The sequence below is a fragment of the Panulirus ornatus genome, chromosome 40 (assembly GCF_036320965.1).
Source record: "Panulirus ornatus isolate Po-2019 chromosome 40, ASM3632096v1, whole genome shotgun sequence".
NCBI classification, from domain to species: domain Eukaryota; kingdom Metazoa; phylum Arthropoda; class Malacostraca; order Decapoda; family Palinuridae; genus Panulirus; species Panulirus ornatus.
Window position 1 is genome coordinate 11699984 of NC_092263.1, and position 20309 is coordinate 11720292.

The window sequence follows — 20309 nt, forward strand, 5'->3', positions numbered from 1 at the left end:
CCACATTATAGGGGCCCCCTGTATCCTGTGTTAACGTCGTATTCCACCAATATATGGAACACATACCTGAATCTCGTCATATCCGGCAATAATACGAAGCTTTGGCTGACCTGGAATGTGTATTGATAAGTGATGACTATATAAACAGCCTTTGTTGATACTACGGCTGATTGGAAAGCAGTCAAGGATGTATATATGCTGAGAACTACAGATTTGGAGTGACGTGTTCCTATAAATAGTATTGCCAAGAACAAGTAAATGGATTTGCATGCGTTTATAATAATGGCATATATGTAATTTATATATATATATATATATATATATATATATATATATATATATATATATATATATATATATATATATATATGAGTCCATGGGGAATGGGGAATGAAACACGATAAGTTCCCAAGTGCACTTTCGTGTCATAATCACATCATCAGGGGAGATACAAGAGAGAAATATAAATCAGTTGATAAACAACGAAGAGATGTAGCTAGGACGCTACAGGCGACTACCAGGTGGTATGATAGAGACATACAACATATTAACAGGGATTTATATAAAGGATGAATACCAGCTTTTGAAATTGTGGAGAGATACATAGAACCAAAGACTTGAAGTTGAGAGCATCAACACATCTCTGCACATAAACTTAGGTAGACTCAGTCTATCCTCCTATTAAGGAAAGTAGACTCAGTCTATCCTCTTATATTAGGAAAGTAGACTCAGTCTATCCTCTTATATAGGAAAGTAGACTCAGTCTATCCTCTTATATTAGGAAAGTAGACTTAGTCTATCCATTTATATGGGAAAGTAGACTCAGTCTATCTTCTTATATTAGGAAAGTAGACTCAGTCTATCCTCTTATATAGGAAAGTAGACTCAGTCTATCCTCTTATATTCGGAAAGTAGTCTCAGTCTATCCATTTATATAGGAAAATAGACTCAATCTATCTTCTTATATCAGGAAAGTAGACTCAGTCTATCCTCTTATATAGGAATGTAGACTCAGTCTATCCTCTTATATAGGAAAGTTGACTCAGTCTATCCTCTTATCAAGGAAAGTAGACTCAGTCTATCCTCCTATTAAGGAAAGTAGACTCAGTCTGTCCTCTTATATTAGGAAAGTAGACTCAGTCTATCCTCTTAAATGGGAAAGCAGACTCAGTCTATCTTCTTATATAGCAGCTCTGGACTGACATTAAGACCTGCTAACACATTAAGAAACCAAGACTCATTAAACACAGGTCTATTTGAGAATCACCCTATAATTACTTCAAAGCTAAAATTAATACAATCGGATGTGAAACAAGAATATATCTAAATTATTGTATATATTATGAAAAGCATTGGGGATTTCTATTATAAAACAACCATAAGTAATAGTAGATTAGTAATAGAGTTTAAAAAATATTATCATATCAATTGACAGTCAACTGGAGTTTAAATTAAAAAAAAGAATTATATATTTGTATTATGTTTGTGACTAAGGAAACTTTTTGCGGATCGTAATATTATGGTTTGGTGTCTGACGCTGACCCGTGACGGTTCCCTTTAAATGGTAACCGTCATAGTGCTTAGACCGAGGAACACGTGGTATCATTATTGTCGCTCACATCGCCCTACATCTCTAGTCAAAATTGCATAGTGAGCAAGAATCCTACAGCAGTGACCCATTTCAAAACACTGGCATGATGAATGGTAAAGTAAATTCGGGTAGAAAGCTGTTAAAGAAGGAAGAACTGCTCGTTCGTGGAGATGGAACGAGAGGGTGCTGTAAGTATGGATTAAATGTTTTCAAAGGAAAATCGGGGATGGGTTACCACATACAAAGAGATGGGAATCATGGCCCTTTCAGTTGTGCAGAACGTTGGCATTTCCCAAGAGGATGAAAAAGAGACTGGGTCGACTTAACCTATATGGAATCACCAGGACCCGTGTTACTCAGTGTTCAAATGCACATTCTCCAAACCATGGCACACAAATGCACTCTCTCTCTCTCTCTCTCTCTCTCTCTCTCTCTCTCTCTCTCTCTCTCTCTCTCTCTCTCCAAACCATGGCACATGCTGTATTAGCAGTCATGAGGGAACTGTCCCCACACAGTGGAATGAAACGCTGGTGACACCAATTTTCAGAAGAGAGAGAGAGAGAGAGAGGGATAATGTTGGCAAACAACAACAACAGGTGACAACCAGAGTAATAAGGTAAGTAATGGAGTCTGTGGTAGACCGGTATAAGTAATGGAGTCTGTGGTAGACCGGTATAAGTAATGGAGTCTGTGGTAGACCAGTATAATAAATAATGGAGTCTGTGGTCAGAGATAGACCTGTGTCTAACTTTAATATACCAATAATGTGTTTACATCGCCTTGACATGGGGGCAAGTCTGGGAAGAGCTGCCTTGCCAACCTGATGGAAGCTTTTGAACAGTGGATGTTGGCATTCGATAAAGGAAATGATAACTTTACTGTGTTTGAAGACCATCTACTGGCATTTAGTTCTGTTTCTCACCGAAGGCTGCTCTGAAAATTGAAATTGCATAGTGTTCAGGGCAAAATTTGAAATTGGATCGATAGTTTTTTAAGCCACAGGACGCTGATATTCTCTTCATATGAAGAGGACTTTGATTGGAGTATGTTTGATAGCAGACTGCCACAGGCATCTGTTTTGGGCCAATTTTGTTACACGTATATAAAAATAATATGCCTAAGTAAAGAGGAATGCAACGATATCTTCAAATATAATTTGGAACTGCATTAAGAAAATCACTTTTCAGATGCAGCTAGTGGAAGATCTAGACAAACTTAGTGATTGGTTTAATTACTGGCTTTTAAAATTTCACATAGGAAAACATGGACAGCAGAAATAAGTTGTGTTCCTCATGTTATCCTTGGGATTGTGTTGCATTTTTTACGTGTACAAATTTTTATGAATATAATGTTTAAAGAATGCACGTCAGGAATGAAACATAGAACCTGAAATAAAGTTGAAGGAGGAGAGGATATTGGAGTGTGTATTGGCAATGTTACGGACCAGCATATGAGTATATCAGCAGTCTAAAATGTTGATAATGTTATGAGATGTACATTTAGTAGCAGATTTAACCTATGTCTGTTTAGATACGAGAGCATTTTTTTTCTTAAGAGTTATATGATTGATGATTCTATTGCTCGCTTTGTTATTTTAATATCATTTAGTTGTATGCACTTTGAAAATGAATGTCATTATTAATTGCTATTTCCTTTTTTTCTCACTCTTTTAACACCCCATTGTTAACAGCTTCATTTCTTGCTTTCCCATGGATGTCTCACACTGTCCTCTCATTCCCTACCCATGACCAGATCATTTCAGCATACCCTCTTTATCTGTTTTGAACATATTCTTTCTACTACCACGTCTCTGTCTTCCACTGTCATTTCTTAAGAATACCACATATTTGTCCTCAAGTACTTCAGGTCCAAATCTGTCCCCCCATTTTCTTCTACATTATGTATCCATGCAACATCATTGGGATTACTATACCATACCTGTGTTTGCTATCACAGATAGTGACTTCTTTCTGCACACATTTCAACATGCAGGGAATTGTTGTCCACCTCGGGCCCATTTCATCTCCATATCCCTAAATAATACTTATAAATCCTTCCCTCTCCTTTGAGTATTTATCACACATATTCTTCAGATCAAACACTTGGTCAACGCACCCTTTACCACTCTTCAGTCCACATTGTTCGTCTCCTTTCTGATAGTTCATTCATACCACCAGTCTCCCATACAACTTAAGTATACTTTGAATTATACCTCTGTAATTCAAACATTAAGATTATTCCCCATGCCTTTATACAGTTGTTTTTCTCACGGAAGTAGCTTTTAAGAAAACTGAGGATAAGTGGCAAGAAATTGATAGAATTTCTGATGAAGGTAAAAGAGAATACAGATTATTCTTAGATTTAGGGGTGTGATTAGAGACAGCATAAGAACTCAGAGTGTTCAAGGTTACTGGTTCATGTGGTTTATCATTTGACTTTGAGGAAGTATAGCTCAGATACTGAAAATTAGGTTATGATTATTTAGATAACTTCATGGAACTGCAGGTATGAGTGGGTTTGTAGTAATATTCATGAAATGTTATGCAAGTTTTGTGGTTTAAGAAAAAGGATTAATGAAGTTGGTGTGACAGTATTTCATGAGCCTTTTGAAGTCATTGAAGAAAAGTGCATTTATTGAGCCAGGATTATTCTTATTGTGTGCTTAAGAAAAGCTTTGGAAAACTGTAAGAATTGTATTCAGATCTTATAAATTCATTAAAGTTTATCTTTTATCTGCAGATGCCATCATGGTCTTCTAAAGGATGTTACCTGGAAAAGGGAAATGAGAACAGAGTCCGCAGCAAATCAGATTGAACAAGACGGCCGACTATCCAACATGACGCTTTGTGTAAAAGATAAGGCAAGAATATAGTCGAGATGAGTACCCCTCAGATTCAAGAGCTTTACCCACCATGGTTCTTACATTAGAAACATAGGTTTAGACCTTGTTAAGGTCAGTTCTTGGATATAACTTGGAATCTAACATAAAGTCTCAACCCAAAAATCTAGCCTAAACGTGTTGTGCTAGACCTTACGTAAACTCGGCAGTCCCAGTTCCAGAACTTGCAAAATTCAGGAATAAATGAAATTGTACTATTGTCAAACATTAGTTAGTTTATGGGTAGCCCTCAGATACAGGAGATTTACCTACAATGGTTTGACTCTTACAACGATGGGCAGAGCAAATAGTTGGCTCTGGTGATCTGTCTCCCATAGATTGTTCTGATGAGCTGACTGAACACATTCATGGTGGAACAATTAATGTTAATATAGAATTTTCACTAATGATTGAGATATGACTAGAGCAGTGGTCTGTACATTTAGTAGCAGATTTAACCTATGTCTGTTTAGATACAAGAGCATTTTTTTTCTTAAGAGTTATATGATTGATGATTCTATTGCTTGCTTTGTTATTTTAATATCATTTAGTTGTATACACTTTGAAAATGAATGTCATTATTAATTGCTATTTTGAAAATGAATGTCATTATTAATTGCTATTTCCTTTTTTCTTACTCTTTTAACACTCCCCATTGTTAACAGCTTCATTTCTTGCTTTCCCATGGATGTCTCACACTGTCCTCTCATTCCCTACCCATGACCAGATCATTTCAGCATACCCTCTTTATCTGTTTTGAACATATTCTTTCTACTACCATGCCTCTGTCTTCCACTGTCATTTCTTAAGAATACCACATATTTGTCCTCAAGTACTTCAGTTTCAAATCTGTCCCCCTTTTTCTTCTACATTATGTATCCATGCAACATCATTGGGATTACTATACCATACCTGTGTTTGCTATCACAGATAGTGACTTCTTTCTGCACACATTTCAACATGTAGGGAATTGTTGTCCACCTCGGGCCCATTTCATCTCCATATCCCTAAATAATACTTATAAATCCTTCCCTCTCCTTTGAGTATTTATCACACATATTCTTCAGATCAAACACTTGGTCAACACACCCTCTACCACTCTTCAGTCCACATTGTTCGTCTCCTTTCTGATAGTTCATTCATACCACCAGTCTCCCATACAACTTGAAGTATACTTTGAATTATACCTCTGTAATTCAAACATTAAGATTATTCCCCATGCCTTTATACAATTGTTTGTCTCACGGAAGTAGCTTTTAAGAAAACTGAGGATAAGTGGCAAGAAATTGATAGAATTTCTGATGAAGGTAAAAGAGAATACAGATTATTCTTAGATTTAGGGTGTAATTAGAGACAGCATAAGAACTCAGATTGTTCAAGGTTACTGGTTCATGTGGTTTATCATTTGACTTTGAGGAAGTATAGCTCAGATACTGAAAATTAGGTTATGATTATTTAGATTACTTCATAGAACTGCAAGTATGAGTGGGTTTGTAGTAATATTCATGAAATGTTATGCAAGTTTTGTGGTTTAAGAAAAAGGATTAATGAAGTTGGTGTGACAGTATTTCATGAGCCTTTTGAAGTCATTGAAGAAAAGTGCATTTGTTGAGCCAGGATTATTCTTGTTGTGTGCTTAAGAAAAGCTATGGAAAACTGTAAGAATTGTATTCAGATCTTATAAATTCATTAAAGTTCATCTTTTATTTGCAGATGCCATCATGGTCTTCTAAAGGATGTTACCTGGAAAAGGGAAATGAGAACAGAGTCAGCAGCAAATCAGATTGAACAAGACGGCCGTCTATCCAACATGACGCTTTGTGTAAAAGATAAGGCAAGAATATAGTCGAGATGAGTACCCCTCAGATTCAAGAGCTTTACCCACCATGTTCTTACATTAGAAACATAGGTTTAGACCTTGTTAAGGTCAGTTCTTGGATATAACTTTGGAATCTAACATAATGAATCTAACATAAAGTCTCAACCCAAAAATCTAGCCTAAACGTGTTGTGCTAGATCTTACTTAAACCCGGCAGTCCCAGTTCCAGAACTTGCAAAATTCAGGAATAAATGAAATTGTACTATTGTCAAACATTAGTTAGTTTATGGGTAGCCCTCAGATACAGGAGATTTACCTACAATGGTTTGACTCTTACAACGATGGGCAGAGCAAATAGTTGGCTCTGGTGATCTGTCTCCCATAGATTGTTCTGATGAGCTGGCTGAACACATTCATGGTGGAGCAATTAATGTTAATATAGAATTTTCACTAATGATTGAGATATGACTAGAGCAGTGGTCTGTACATTTAGTAGCAGATTTAACCTATGTCTGTTTAGATACGAGAGCATTGTTTTTTCTGAGTTATATGATTGATGATTCTATTGCTTGCTTTGTTATTTTGATATCATTTAGTTGTATGCACTTTGAAAGTGAATGTCATTATTAATTGCTATTTCCGTTTTTCTTACTCTTTTAACACTCCCCATTGTTAACAGCTTCAGTTCTTGCTTTCCCATGGATGTCTCACACTGTCCTCACTCATTCCCTACCCATGACTAGATCATTTCAGCATACCCTCTTTATCTGTTTTGAACATATTCTTTCTACTACCACGCCTCTGTCTTCCACTTTCATTTCTTAAGAATAACACATATTTGCCCTCAAGTACTTCAGTTCCAAATCTGTCCCCCATTTTCTTCTACATTATGTATCCATGCAACATCATTGGGATTACTATACCATACCTGTGTTTGCTATCACAGATAGTGTCCTCTTTCTGCACATATTTCAACATGGAGGGAATTGTTGTCCACCTCGGGCCCATTTCATCTCCATATCCCTAAATAATACTTATAAATCCTTCCCTCTCCTTTGAGAATTTATCACACATATTCTTCAGATCAAACACTTGGTCAACGCACCCTTTACCACTCTTCAGTCCACATTGTTCGTCTCCTTTCTGATAGTTCATTCATACCACCAGTCTCCCATACAACTTAAGTATACTTTGAATTATACCTCTGTAATTCAAACATTAAGATTATTCCCCATGCCTTTATACAGTTGTTTGTCTCACGGAAGTAGCTTTTAAGAAAACTGAGGATAAGTGGCAAGAAATTGATAGAATTTCTGATGAAGGTAAAAGAGAATACAGATTATTCTTAGATTTAGGGGTGTGATTAGAGACAGCATAAGAACTCAGATTGTTCAAGGTTACTGGTTCATGTGGTTTATCATTTGACTTTGAGGAAGTATAGCTCAGATACTGAAAATTAGGTTATGATTATTTAGATAACTTCATGGAACTGCAGGTATGAGTGGGTTTGTAGTAATATTCATGAAATGTTATGCAAGTTTTGTGGTTTAAGAAAAAGGATTAATGAAGTTGGTGTGACAGTATTTCATGAGCCTTTTGAAGTCATTGAAGAAAAGTGCATTTATTGAGCCAGGATTATTCTTATTGTGTGCTTAAGAAAAGCTTTGGAAAACTGTAAGAATTGTATTCAGATCTTATAAATTCATTAAAGTTTATCTTTTATCTGCAGATGCCATCATGGTCTTCTAAAGGATGTTACCTGGAAAAGGGAAATGAGAACAGAGTCAGCAGCAAATCAGATTGAACAAGACGGCCGACTATCCAACATGACGCTTTGTGTAAAAGATAAGGCAAGAATATAGTCGAGATGAGTACCCCTCAGATTCAAGAGCTTTACCCACCATGGTTCTTACATTAGAAACATAGGTTTAGACCTTGTTAAGGTCAGTTCTTGGATATAACTTGGAATCTAACATAAAGTCTCAACCCAAAAATCTAGCCTAAACGTGTTGTGCTAGACCTTACGTAAACTCGGCAGTCCCAGTTCCAGAACTTGCAAAATTCAGGAATAAATGAAATTGTACTATTGTCAAACATTAGTTAGTTTATGGGTAGCCCTCAGATACAGGAGATTTACCTACAATGGTTTGACTCTTACAACGATGGGCAGAGCAAATAGTTGGCTCTGGTGATCTGTCTCCCATAGATTGTTCTGATGAGCTGACTGAACACATTCATGGTGGAACAATTAATGTTAATATAGAATTTTCACTAATGATTGAGATATGACTAGAGCAGTGGTCTGTACATTTAGTAGCAGATTTAACCTATGTCTGTTTAGATACAAGAGCATTTTTTTTTCTTAAAGAGTTATATGATTGATGATTCTATTGCTTGCTTTGTTATTTTAATATCATTTAGTTGTATACACTTTGAAAATGAATGTCATTATTAACTGCTATTTCCTTTTTTCTTACTCTTTTAACACTCCCCATTGTTAACAGCTTCATTTCTTGCTTTCCCATGGATGTCTCACACTGTCCTCTCATTCCCTACCCATGACCAGATCATTTCAGCATACCCTCTTTATCTGTTTTGAACATATTCTTTCTACTACCATGCCTCTGTCTTCCACTGTCATTTCTTAAGAATACCACATATTTGCCCTCAAGTACTTCAGTTCCAAATCTGTCCCCCTTTTTCTTCTACATTATGTATCCATGCAACATCATTGGGATTACTATACCATACCTGTGTTTGCTATCACAGATAGTGTCCTCTTTCTGCACACATTTCAACGTTGAGGGAATTGTTGCCCACCTCGGGCTCATTTCATCTCCATATCTGTAAATTCCACTTATAAATCCTTCCCTTTCCTTTGAGTATTTATCACACATATTCTTCAGATCAAACACTTGGTCAACACACCCTCTACCACTCTTCAGTCCACATTGTTTCTTTACTTTCTGATAGTTCATTCATACCAGAAGTCTCCCATACAACTTACTAAGTATACTTAAATTTATACCTCTGTATTTCAAACATTAGAATTATTCCCCATGCCTTTATACAATTGTTTGTCTCACGGAAGTAGCTTTTACGAAAACTGAGTGAAGTGGGGATAAGTGGCAAGAAATTGATTGAATTTTTGATGAAGGTAAAAGAGAATACAGATTATTCTTAGATTTAGGGGTGTAATTAGAGACAGCATAAGAACTCAGATTGTTCTAGGTTACTGGTTCATGTGGTTTATCATTTGACATTGAGGAAGTATAGCTCAGATACTGAAAATTAGGTTATAATTATTTAGATAACTTCATAGAACTGCAAGTATGAGTGGGTTTGTAGTAATATTCATGAAATGTTATGCAAGTTTTGTGGTTTAAGAAAAAGGATTAATGAAGTTTGTGCGACAGTATTTCATGAGCCTTTTGAAGTCATTGAAGAAAAGTGCATTTATTGAGCCAGGATTATTCTTATTGTGTGCTTAAGAAAAGCTTCGGAAAACTGTAAGAATTGTATTCAGATCTTATATATTCATTAAAGCTCATCTTTAATCTGCAGGTGCCATCATTTCTACAGGATGTTACCTAGAAAAGGGAAGTGAGAACCAAGTTGGCAGCAAATCAGATTGAAGAAGACGTCTGTCTATCCACCCCATTAATTTGTCTTAAGAAAAGATGATTTCTTGAAATATGTAGTTATAGATTGCAGAAAATAGTAAGATATCTTGAAATCTGTAGTGATAGATTGCTGAAAACAGTTGGTTCTATATACTTATAAGAAAAAGTTGACATCAGCTCATTAATCATGTACGTTCCTCTACATTCAGCATTGGTATTCATTGTTTAAACAGTATTTAGTTTGTTGTGTCACTGCCGTGAAATCATGTAATTTGTTTCTCCTTTACCACATGGATAATATATTTTTTAGCATTCAGGAAGACTTTATTTTTTCATGCAGATTTTTTCAATACTGATCTGGCTAGTTATGACAAGAAAGTTGAACAAAATGGATGTACTTGACCTTGGAATATTAAGTAGCCAAGATTGTTCTGATAATGAAAAAGTACAGAGTATGGATTATTACTGTCTAGGATTTGTAAGTTTCATTATAGTTGATCGAAAGTATTCTAAGAATTGTTATTCCCTTGCCTTCTGGGGAAATATTTTGAAAATGTTTTGGACAAATAAATCACTATCTTAGAACAAATTTGCAGAAATTGTGTTCAGGGATTATGTACCTTCATTAGATAACTGAAAAGCCATACTAATGGCTATGAAGATCCCTTTTATACAAAGCAATTTAAGACTATATCTCTTCTCACATTCCATTTTTATCATTTTTCATTTAATTCATAATTTAGGTAAATCATTGAAAATCTGTCATTCTACTGTCCATTATATGCATAGTTTAAACATGACTCCAGTAAATAGTTTGTCCTCTTATTAAAACTAACCTAATGATGGCCCTACAGGCCTTCTAAGCTAAGCCTGTTGGTGACTCCATTTCTCTGTTCCTTTTCTGCTTAGTTCATATGAAAAAAAAAGAGTATGTTTATGCTGTGTAACAACAAAATAACACCTAGTATCCCCTTTTTCTCTGCCAGGTAATAGAACTTGCAGCATCTGTTTCCTCTTTGCCACTGCTTTTACATCACCACTGATCAATGTCCCTTAACTTGCCACTGCTTTTACATCACCACTGATCAATGTCCCTTAACTTGCCACTGCTTTTACATCACCACTGATCAATGTCCCTTAACTTGATAGGTACAACAGGACCCCTATTATGGGGCTTCAAGGCAGCACTCCATACAGAATCAAGGATATTATGTACTCCTTTGGAGGAAGAAAAGGCCTTAAGGAGACTTTCATCCATTGATGATACAGTGAGGTGAAGGTTCCTTCTTACTCATGGCATAACCATTTTCAGGCAGGGTCCAATACTGCCATAATTTTTGTACTTATAATTGCCTCTGGACCCCTTTCTTGAAAGTGCCCTGGTTGTACACTAGCAGCTGTTACAGCTCCATGGCTTTCCTACTAACAGTAGCAGGGAAATGATGGGTTCCTTTGGGGTGAGAGGTTCTTGGACAAGAATGTACTTTTTGTTAAAGGACAATGATACAGCTTCACATTAAAAATGATGCGTTTGCCATTTCCTGCGTTTGTAAGGTAGCACAAGGAAAAGACATTATATCCATTCTGTCACGTTTAATGCACCGAAACCACAACCAGGCCCAGCAGATCTTATCATGGTTTCTTCCCTGGATCATCCCACTGACAGCACTCCATAACCCTTATACTACATTGTTACCTTTTGCTTTGTTCCTTGTGTGCCTCAAATCTTCTTGCATGTTTTGGCCCCAAACATTCACACTCTATCGTTCGATCTTCTTGGTTCCTCCACCATGTTCCCTTCACATCTGTTATGTATACCCTCTTAGTGATCCTCTTCTCACAATGTCCAAACCATTTTAGCACAACCTCTACACCTGTCATATATCGTTCTTTTACTACCAAACTTCTCTGTCACCCAATCATTTATTATTTGTTCATCCCTTCTCACACCACTTGCTGTACTTCCTTTATATCACATCCACTGTCTTTACGTTTTTATCTAGCCTGTCTCGCATCACGTTCCAGCTGCCTTTCTGTCTTTGGTCTGTCATATTAACAAGGTTATATATTTAAAGGCCTCTCTACACGAGTGGGCCTGATCAGCGGGTTTGCCCATTAATGTGCAAATTCTGGCGGGCCTGCCCGTGAATGTTGTCAACACGACCAAAGTGATGAACAGCCGGGCCTGCCCGACGATGTTGCCAGTAGTGGGTGGAGTGCGGTACGAGAACCATGGTGCCTAGCATTGTCAAGAAGAAGATTTTGTGCTCTATGATAATAGCTTTGTGTCTCAAGAAGAAAATGATATGGTGTAAAGATTGGTTAAAGAAAAGAAGTATGTTTGAAAGCACTGCAACAATACTTCATGAACTACAAAGTAGTGAGGAACACGACTTCACAAATTACCTGAGGATGAGTGAGTGCTTTACTTTCTTGCATTCACGCCGAAATTGGTTACGCAGTGTGTCTATTTTCTTTATGTCATCCGTCGTATCAGAAGTACCATGCTCTCTCATCTATGCAGCAATAGCCTTCACTGCTGTTATGCGTTTGTCTCTGTTCTTACAGCATTTCAGCTTCACATTCCATAAACATGGATTCTTACGATAAAGGTCAATCAAAGTACTAGTAAGTGCTTTAGACCAAAAAATTGTTGGTGGCTCACTAGAGTTATCCTGGGCTGCCATCGTTAAATGTTCACTGTGCTACTATGCCATGGGATGTGGGATGAAGGCCCGCTCTGTGTTCACGATATTATCTTGCGTCTGGCAGGGTAGAACCTACAGCTACCAGGCACCAGCTCAGTGATTTCGCTCAGCGGGCTTTAGGGCAATTTGATCGTTTGCCTGTCAAATATGCCCGTTAATGGGCAAGCCCGCCGATCAGGCCCACTCGTGTAGACAGGCCTTTACACACACTTGCCTTTTCCTTCTTGAAATAGCATAAAGGAACTAAGCCTTGAGGAACATTAACTACTTAAGCCAACTTCCAAAGAGTGATGACAGGAAAGGATTTTCAGACCCCATTAGTTGCTTCTAAAACATGCTGAAGTTATGTTAATAGTATTGATGGGCTTGCCACAAATAATGAAAGCAGTTTGCCTGACTCACTACAACTTTATGACTTTTTGCCTTCATACTTGTATGCTGTATATCAGCAATAGCATAGGAAAAAAAAGTATTTCACTAAACTTTTTAAGCATGTACTTGGGATAATGTAAACTATTATGTTCCTTTTTGTTTATTTGTCAACAAATATTTTTAAAAGTTTTATTTACATTTCCAAAATTAAATCTTTTACATATGTATTACGAGACTATAAAGAGATGTAAAAACCAATACACTGTGTACATTCCAGACCAAGTTAATGACTACATTACTGTGAATGACCATTACAAACCTAAAGACCTTTTGTCGACAGAATCTATGGAAAACTTTGTATGTATTGTATGCATGTTAGAAAACGATTTTCACATTATATACACATGCAATTCTGTATTTAGTCACAGTGAATCCTAAGGTTTTTACATCTAGCCCACAACAAAGACTTCTATTTTCTCACCAGACTAGTTTACATGTTTGCAACAAAGCTTTCCCCCTTTTTGATACTACCTTTTAACTCTGGCAGTGCAGCCTCAATAAGCTTTCCTTCAAAAGGAGAAAGTTTACCTAAACCAAGGTTCTTCTCCAAGCCATTGGGACCAAGAACGAGAGGTGTCGAGAAATATGTAGCTTCTGTCACATTAGATCTATTGAAGGGCAAGAAGTTGAGAAATTAATATTCAGATAAATGATGAGTAAACCTTAATTTATATGTATGAAACATAGACAAGCTAATTACATGTTTTGTACTTATCTGACATAGATACTTACCTGACATAAGCACACTCAACAACACCAGCTTCTCCATTCATGGCTCGGATCATGGAGAAAGCAAAGCGTGCACCAGCATATGCCATGGACAGAGTTGCTGATCCTGCTCCAGCCTTAGCCTTTACTACCTCAGTACCAGCATCCTACAATAAGTTATCAAAATGTAAGCATCCTATAAATTATCTTACTAGATATTCCTTTGTTAACTTCAATGGCACAACACTGATGTTACATCTGCATTCTTAAATCTAATCAATGTGGTATTTTTTATGCATGCAATGCAACTCAAATTTTACTGTATATATAACTATATACTGAATACCCATTACTTGTTCATGCTAAGTTTCCCTCAAACTTCTGGGGGATAAACCTTTCTTTACAGCAATGCTTAGCCCTCACAGTAGATCGTACATGTACAGTCTCAAATTATTTTCATGCAATACAGATGGTACACATTGGGATGGATTCCTGCTTTCTAAAATGATGTGTAAGGTGTATGAAAAAATACTGATATTAATGATGTCCAGTGCCACCAATCATGTGAAGCAACAGATCAATTAATTTTCCCGTTTGTGTTTTAGTTACTTTAAAGATGCTAAAAGCATATATGACATCAAACTTCCATGGAGAATCCAAAAAATTTCATAAATCAGGTGGATATCTTTAATATAACAGTCTATTAGTCAGCTGCAGTTGGTAGGTAGCCACCAATCAGGAAGGTATATTATTGGTACTAAAGGCAATGAAGGCTAAAAAGCATCACTATAGTTCACAAGTTAGGAGACCAGTGTCAGAAGTCACGTCATCAAGTGCGTTCTGCTAACTTTAGTTGATAAAACTCTTGCTAAGCACTTCCTAGTCAACTTCACAACCTTGTCTGAGGGACCAGGCATTCCTGGCTCATGTTCGTGAGATCATGGGTTTTGTTGTGTCTACCCCCTTGAGGGAGTTCCCAAAAGGAACAACGGGCTTCAAAGGTACAGATAGACGGAAACGTCATAAAAATATGTATCCTTATATATGTGGTTACAAATAAAATACCAATATACACCACTGGGTGGTTATATGTGAATACAGGAAAAGGCAACAAAGTGAACTCGTATGGCAGCACTGAATGGTTTATACCAGCTAACAGCATGCATTTTCTGAAACCTCATTGTAGCAGTACAAAAAATTGCATACCCTGAAGTTTTACTTTTTTTGTAGTTAGGGTACATTTAGTAAAGTACTCTATTAATGACCAGTCAGTATTTTTTTTCCCCAGGATTTCTAATAAAATTCTAGAACATTCTGTAATGTGTCAATCGCACATAAAGGGATGAAACCTGAAGAGTTCTGAAGCGTGTAAGATAACATGAAGCTTCACTAGCTAGTCATTCTTCCAACTCTTTAAAGATGAATGGGTACAAACTTAAGTTTCACTAAAGAACCACAGATGTAACAGGCCTAGGTCTCCGAAAGATTTTAGACTACAGTTCCCCAGGAGTGTCCATGTCCATTAAGACCCTTTCTCAATGTTTTAACAAATAAGTAAAACAAAAATAGTATACATACCTGAATCCTTTCAGTAAGAGCCTTGAGCTGGTCTTCTGGGAACTCCACTGCTGGGGTAGCTTGCGAGATAAGGGGGATGATTGTGACGCCTGCATGACCACCAATCACAGGGACGTTGACTGTTGTTGGATCCAGGCCCTTGAAAGAAACTCTAAGCATTAAAATATATATCCTTTCAACTCGTCTTTTTTTTTTTTTTTGAGCAGTATCACCATTCTTGACACCTCTGCTATAATGTCTTGTCTAGACTTATTACTCTTTCCCTCAACCCATCCCAAAGAACCAACACTAACATCTCTTCTAGATATTTTCTGCACCTCTTATAAGCTTTACTAGTGCTCGATACCAATCATACATTATTCACACAACTTTCTAATACCTACTTATAAAGTAATCATTTGTTCTCCCCTCTATTGAAGCATTCTTTGGAAACCTATACAAAACTTACCTTAATTTTGTTTTTCATGTTCTTCAGTTCCCATTCCACTTCTCTCAAATACTTGTTTTCTACAGATTACACAGTCGTCACTGCTTTCCTTGCTTCTCTTTTCACACACTCTTTGAACATACAATTACATATATGTCTTTTCAAATCTGTTCCTTCTTTGCTCATTCAATTTGTATCGTGTCTTAACACAACTTTCTCAATAAACTCAGATAAGACATTTCAGTGTGCAGCCAAAATCTGTGTGTATATGAGTGGATGGGCCATTCTTCGTCTGTTTCCTGGCGCTATCTCACTGATGCAGGAAATGGCGATCAAGTATAATAAATAACTAAGTTCCTATTTGTGCGTTCTTACTCTCACCTTGTGTGTACTAACCCTGACAACTAAAGTAATACTTTACAGCCCTGGTATAATCAACTGTTTACTGACATTTATTCTTCATTCATCCATGCCCTAACACCTCTGCAGATATTCCCATAAAGGATTAAAAGATTTCACACATAGTATGTCATACAGTGCTACCTCCAGAGGTTCTTTGGTCAACATTATATGCCTTCTTGTAATTACACTATCTAGATGCACGTGCTTGTTATGCTTTAAAAAGTTTACAATACTAGATACAATATATTTTAGGTGACATGGGGAAAAACAGCGGAAGATACTGGGGGAAGAGAAATGGTGGAAGAGTGTGAGGATAGTCTATGAGGGAGGCACTTACTCTTGTCGTGGACACCCTTTTGATGGGAGTTCCCAGAGGGAATGGGCTGTTCGAAATATAGAGATAGATATATAGACGGATTTAGGTTCATCAAATGCAATGGAACATACAGATGCAATTTTGAGTGGGTTGCAAAATCGAACATCTAGCTAATACCTAAGGAATGACATAATATTAAGAAGATAAAACAGGTGGATGAAAAAAAGTAGCAGTACCTTAAGTTCAGCAACAAAGGTGTTAGCTCGAACGATGTCCAGAGTGGTTACTCCAAAAATGCGACTTGCATCTACACCAGCCTTCTTGTATACTTCAGCTGCTATTGGCACAGTGCTGTTCACCTGTAGCAAAAGAAATACACTTAGCAGAGACAAATTATCAAAATAAAGCCTTCCTATTCCCAAAATGGCATTATTAACAAAGGTAAAAGTGAAAACTTGTTTGTGTAGCCTAAGGTAATTTTATCATAGAAAACAGAAATAAAGGAAGGTAACTTTTTCATGAGGTATTTCCCATAGCAGAAGGCATGGTTATTGGTTAAATACTAGCACCATAGCAAAAGAGGAAGACATGAAACAGCCATATTTGTTTGAATATGTTCATTTATCTTTAACCCTTTCTTAGTATGTTCATCTGTCTTTAACCCTTTCATTCCATGAACTGTGAACAAAATTTATCCATCACATATGTAGAAAATATCCAAACCCTAGTACTATGCTATATTGATGTGGGAGGCTGCATGGACCATCTTTATAAATGTAAGTATATGCTTATTTGTCTAGATATACCTTAGCATATTATTAAACACTATATGGTATTTTCCCGACTGTAATTTTACACATCCCATGTGAATTATTAATGCTAGTCCTACTGTTTTGTGTCTCATTGTAAGTATACTACCAAGAATCCAACACTTTCTGTCACTTTCATTTCTCCCTTCAGCATTTCTTCACATTAACCCCTTTCTATATAAAAGGTGTCTCTTTTTTATGCATAATATTGACATCATAATCACCGTTTCTTCTGTAAATACAACTAAATGTAAAAAATATATTAACTTTAACACAAGAAAGAAATGATTACATCAGCTGACTCACCGGGTTGGAGATGATGCAGATCATCGCTTTGGGGCAGTTTTCAGCACAAGCCTTTACCAGGTTGGCAACAATGGAAGCATTGGTGTTGAAAAGGTCATCACGGGTCATACCTGGCTTGCGGGGAACACCAGCAGGGATCACTACTACTTCACATCCTTTCAGGGAGTCCTGCAAATGAAGGGACATTCTCAAAACAAAATCAAAGATTTTAAATATTACATTCCACATTCCTCAAGCTACTTTCTATACGATACCATTTAATCACTTTATCCAAGACACTCCTTACACTATCAACCATTTTACTCTTCTGTACAGAGCCACACATGCACACATCAAGCCTACTATTAAATATTTATTCAAAATCTCCTTTGCTTTCACATACTAAAAACTTAAAGCTACACATTTACTACCTGACCAAAACTTCCTATCTTAAACACCCTCAAATTATTTCACGCACTAACCCATACAGAGTTTACACTCTTCTAATTTTGTACGCTTGTTTGGCTTTATTTCAGCAACTACTATCTTGTTTATGAATGGTGGTTAAGAAAAATCTAAAACGTATTCATCCTAGTTGTTTCCCGAAAACCTAATTCCACAGACAACTAGAGCCTGAAATTATCATATGTATAAAAATTTCACAGGACTCTACGCAATCCCCACATACCTTAGTCGGAAGAAAACTGCTAATCATACATAGGCCCTCATTTAAATCTGATAACCTTCTTACGAGCTATGAACTAAGTAACAACCACTTACTGCAAGCTGATCAGGTCCAACGTAGCCCACAACCTTAGCAGGGGATTCAATGTGGGACAGATCTGCTGCAACTCCTGGGGTGTGAACAATATCGTAAAGCGAGAGCTGTGTCACCAGGGGGGAGTTTTTCAGCAAGAGGGAGAGTGGCTGCCCAATTCCTCCACTGGCACCCATCACTCCAACCTTCTTAGTGACCTGCAAATATAACAGTTATTTTCTATGCTAATTTTATTCATAACTAAATAACTTGCAGATATAACTGATTTGAGGAAGTATGGTGGTTAAGAAACTCGGAGGCTGAAAAAGGCCTCTGGTCGAAACTTAAGCGATTAAAGTATGGTTTTATTTTGTGGTTTTTCTTCCTGAAGTTTTATACTGGTGATTGGGTTGATGTACAGAATGATCCTTCAAGCATATGCTGTTTCTCCTGTTCATGAACAGATTGTAAATACGTCTGCCTTACCACTGTCTCCCTAGTTGAGTTTTGTGCCTACCACGGTGTGGTACAGCAAAATACAAGTTGCTTTCATGGTAAAAAGTTTACTTTAAGGAAGTGACACAGTGTTGCATTATTTGTAGTAGTACTCATTTATCTTAAGGTATTCAACAGCAGGACATTAGAAAAGTGATCGTCCTCTGGATGGCGATATTAAACATTCAACTTGCACCTGTGTGGATTCTAAATAGCTTTATTCGGTTTGTAAGTCAATATACAAACTGAGTGAAGTTGGTGTATAAAGGAAAATTGTTTGTGAGGATTACAAATACCTAATATCCTTTATTGAGGTATTCCACAGAATTGTGAAATGTATCGTAATGTCTGAATCCAAATGAATCAAGTTTGGAAATATATATATATATAGGGTGAGTTTGGATATTTATGGCATCTGTTCCACACAGGGTCAAATTCCCTTATCGCTACATAAGATCTGAACTTGTCATTTACCTTTCGAATTCCTCTTTTGATATGTGACGGAGTGCCAATAAAAATAACCCCGAGTCATCCCCCTCATAACTCTAACGAAATAGTTAATACCATATATAAATCCAATAAATCACTTATCCGTCAGTGGATAAATTAATCATAAGATCCTCAGTCATGGTCTCCCCTAGTGTAGGTCCCCTCCTCCTGTATTATGACAATATGAATTACTTTAAAATCCACATTTCATTTCTCTAGTGTCCCATTCATAAGAACTTTATCATTCTAGTGTATAGTGTGGTTGAATAACTGTATTATGGGCTAAAATCGCCGGCCAAGACCAGGTTAATTGAAGCCCCAAAGGTGTCCCAGTCACCTGTGGTGGGCCGCACCTTGCATGACCGTCCGGTCCCCTATGGTCAAGGCTCCTCGCCTCACATATTAACCAAAATAATTACCCTCATAGGTCATGACATCTGTCAGTGCTCCACCACCTTATAAGGCCACATGGACGAAGAATTAAGACAAGTGGCGAGAACAAAATAACAACATAAATCGATAGAAATCCTAAAGTGGCCATGAACCAACCTTGCTTTCGTCTTTATTTAAACCATAAAATACGACAGTCTCCTCACCGGATTGGTTGTGGAAAAGGTCTTGGCATATTGACCGAGAACGGTGACGGTCTGGGGCCTTAAAATCCTGGAAAACATGATGGATATATGGCTAATGTCCTCTGGTGAAGGATTTACGTCTCTCCAAGGTGAGGCCGGCTGACAAAGGCAGTGTTGCTAACTATGTCCCCAGCAGGAACTGCTCATCTTAGCGCTTTTGCAGAGAAAGTTAAAAAAAAAAATTATATATACTTTTATTAGGACTCCATATATCATGGGCCATAAGTACTTCATATTTTGATAAAGGGAATGATATAAGACGACCGGGTATATAACTCCTGTGTGTACAAAGTATTTATGCTGAATGTAACATTTGCGCTAAGGGTCTCAGTCCCAAGTCAAAAATAAATGCACAGG

The 20309-nt window shown here is 37.0% G+C and overlaps 1 protein-coding gene and 1 long non-coding RNA gene across 6 annotated transcripts; one reads left to right on the forward strand and one right to left on the reverse strand.

Annotated features, from left to right (window-relative positions):
- The first annotated feature begins 1538 nt into the window (after nt 1-1538).
- On the forward strand, nt 1539-10227 carry LOC139761401 (uncharacterized). 5 transcript variants are annotated; one of them, XR_011715507.1, is made up of 5 exons: nt 1539-1779; nt 4331-4544; nt 6183-6395; nt 8018-8231; nt 9853-10227. It is a non-coding gene; the product is annotated as an uncharacterized lncRNA (long non-coding RNA). The 5 variants fall into 5 exon arrangements; XR_011715510.1 differs by having other exon boundaries at nt 8018-8138; XR_011715509.1 differs by having other exon boundaries at nt 6183-6303.
- Nucleotides 10228-13135: 2908 nt separating this feature from the next.
- On the reverse strand, nt 13136-20078 carry Mdh2 (malate dehydrogenase 2). The gene is made up of 7 exons (XM_071685539.1): nt 19914-20078; nt 18357-18551; nt 17598-17765; nt 16719-16841; nt 15338-15475; nt 13784-13926; nt 13136-13659 (listed from the first exon to the last, which is right to left on the reverse strand). Exons 1-7 carry the CDS (start codon nt 19989-19991, stop codon nt 13482-13484), a joined length of 1023 nt encoding a protein of 340 aa, XP_071541640.1. The 5' UTR covers nt 19992-20078; the 3' UTR covers nt 13136-13481.
- Between the last annotated feature and the right edge of the window lie 231 nt (nt 20079-20309).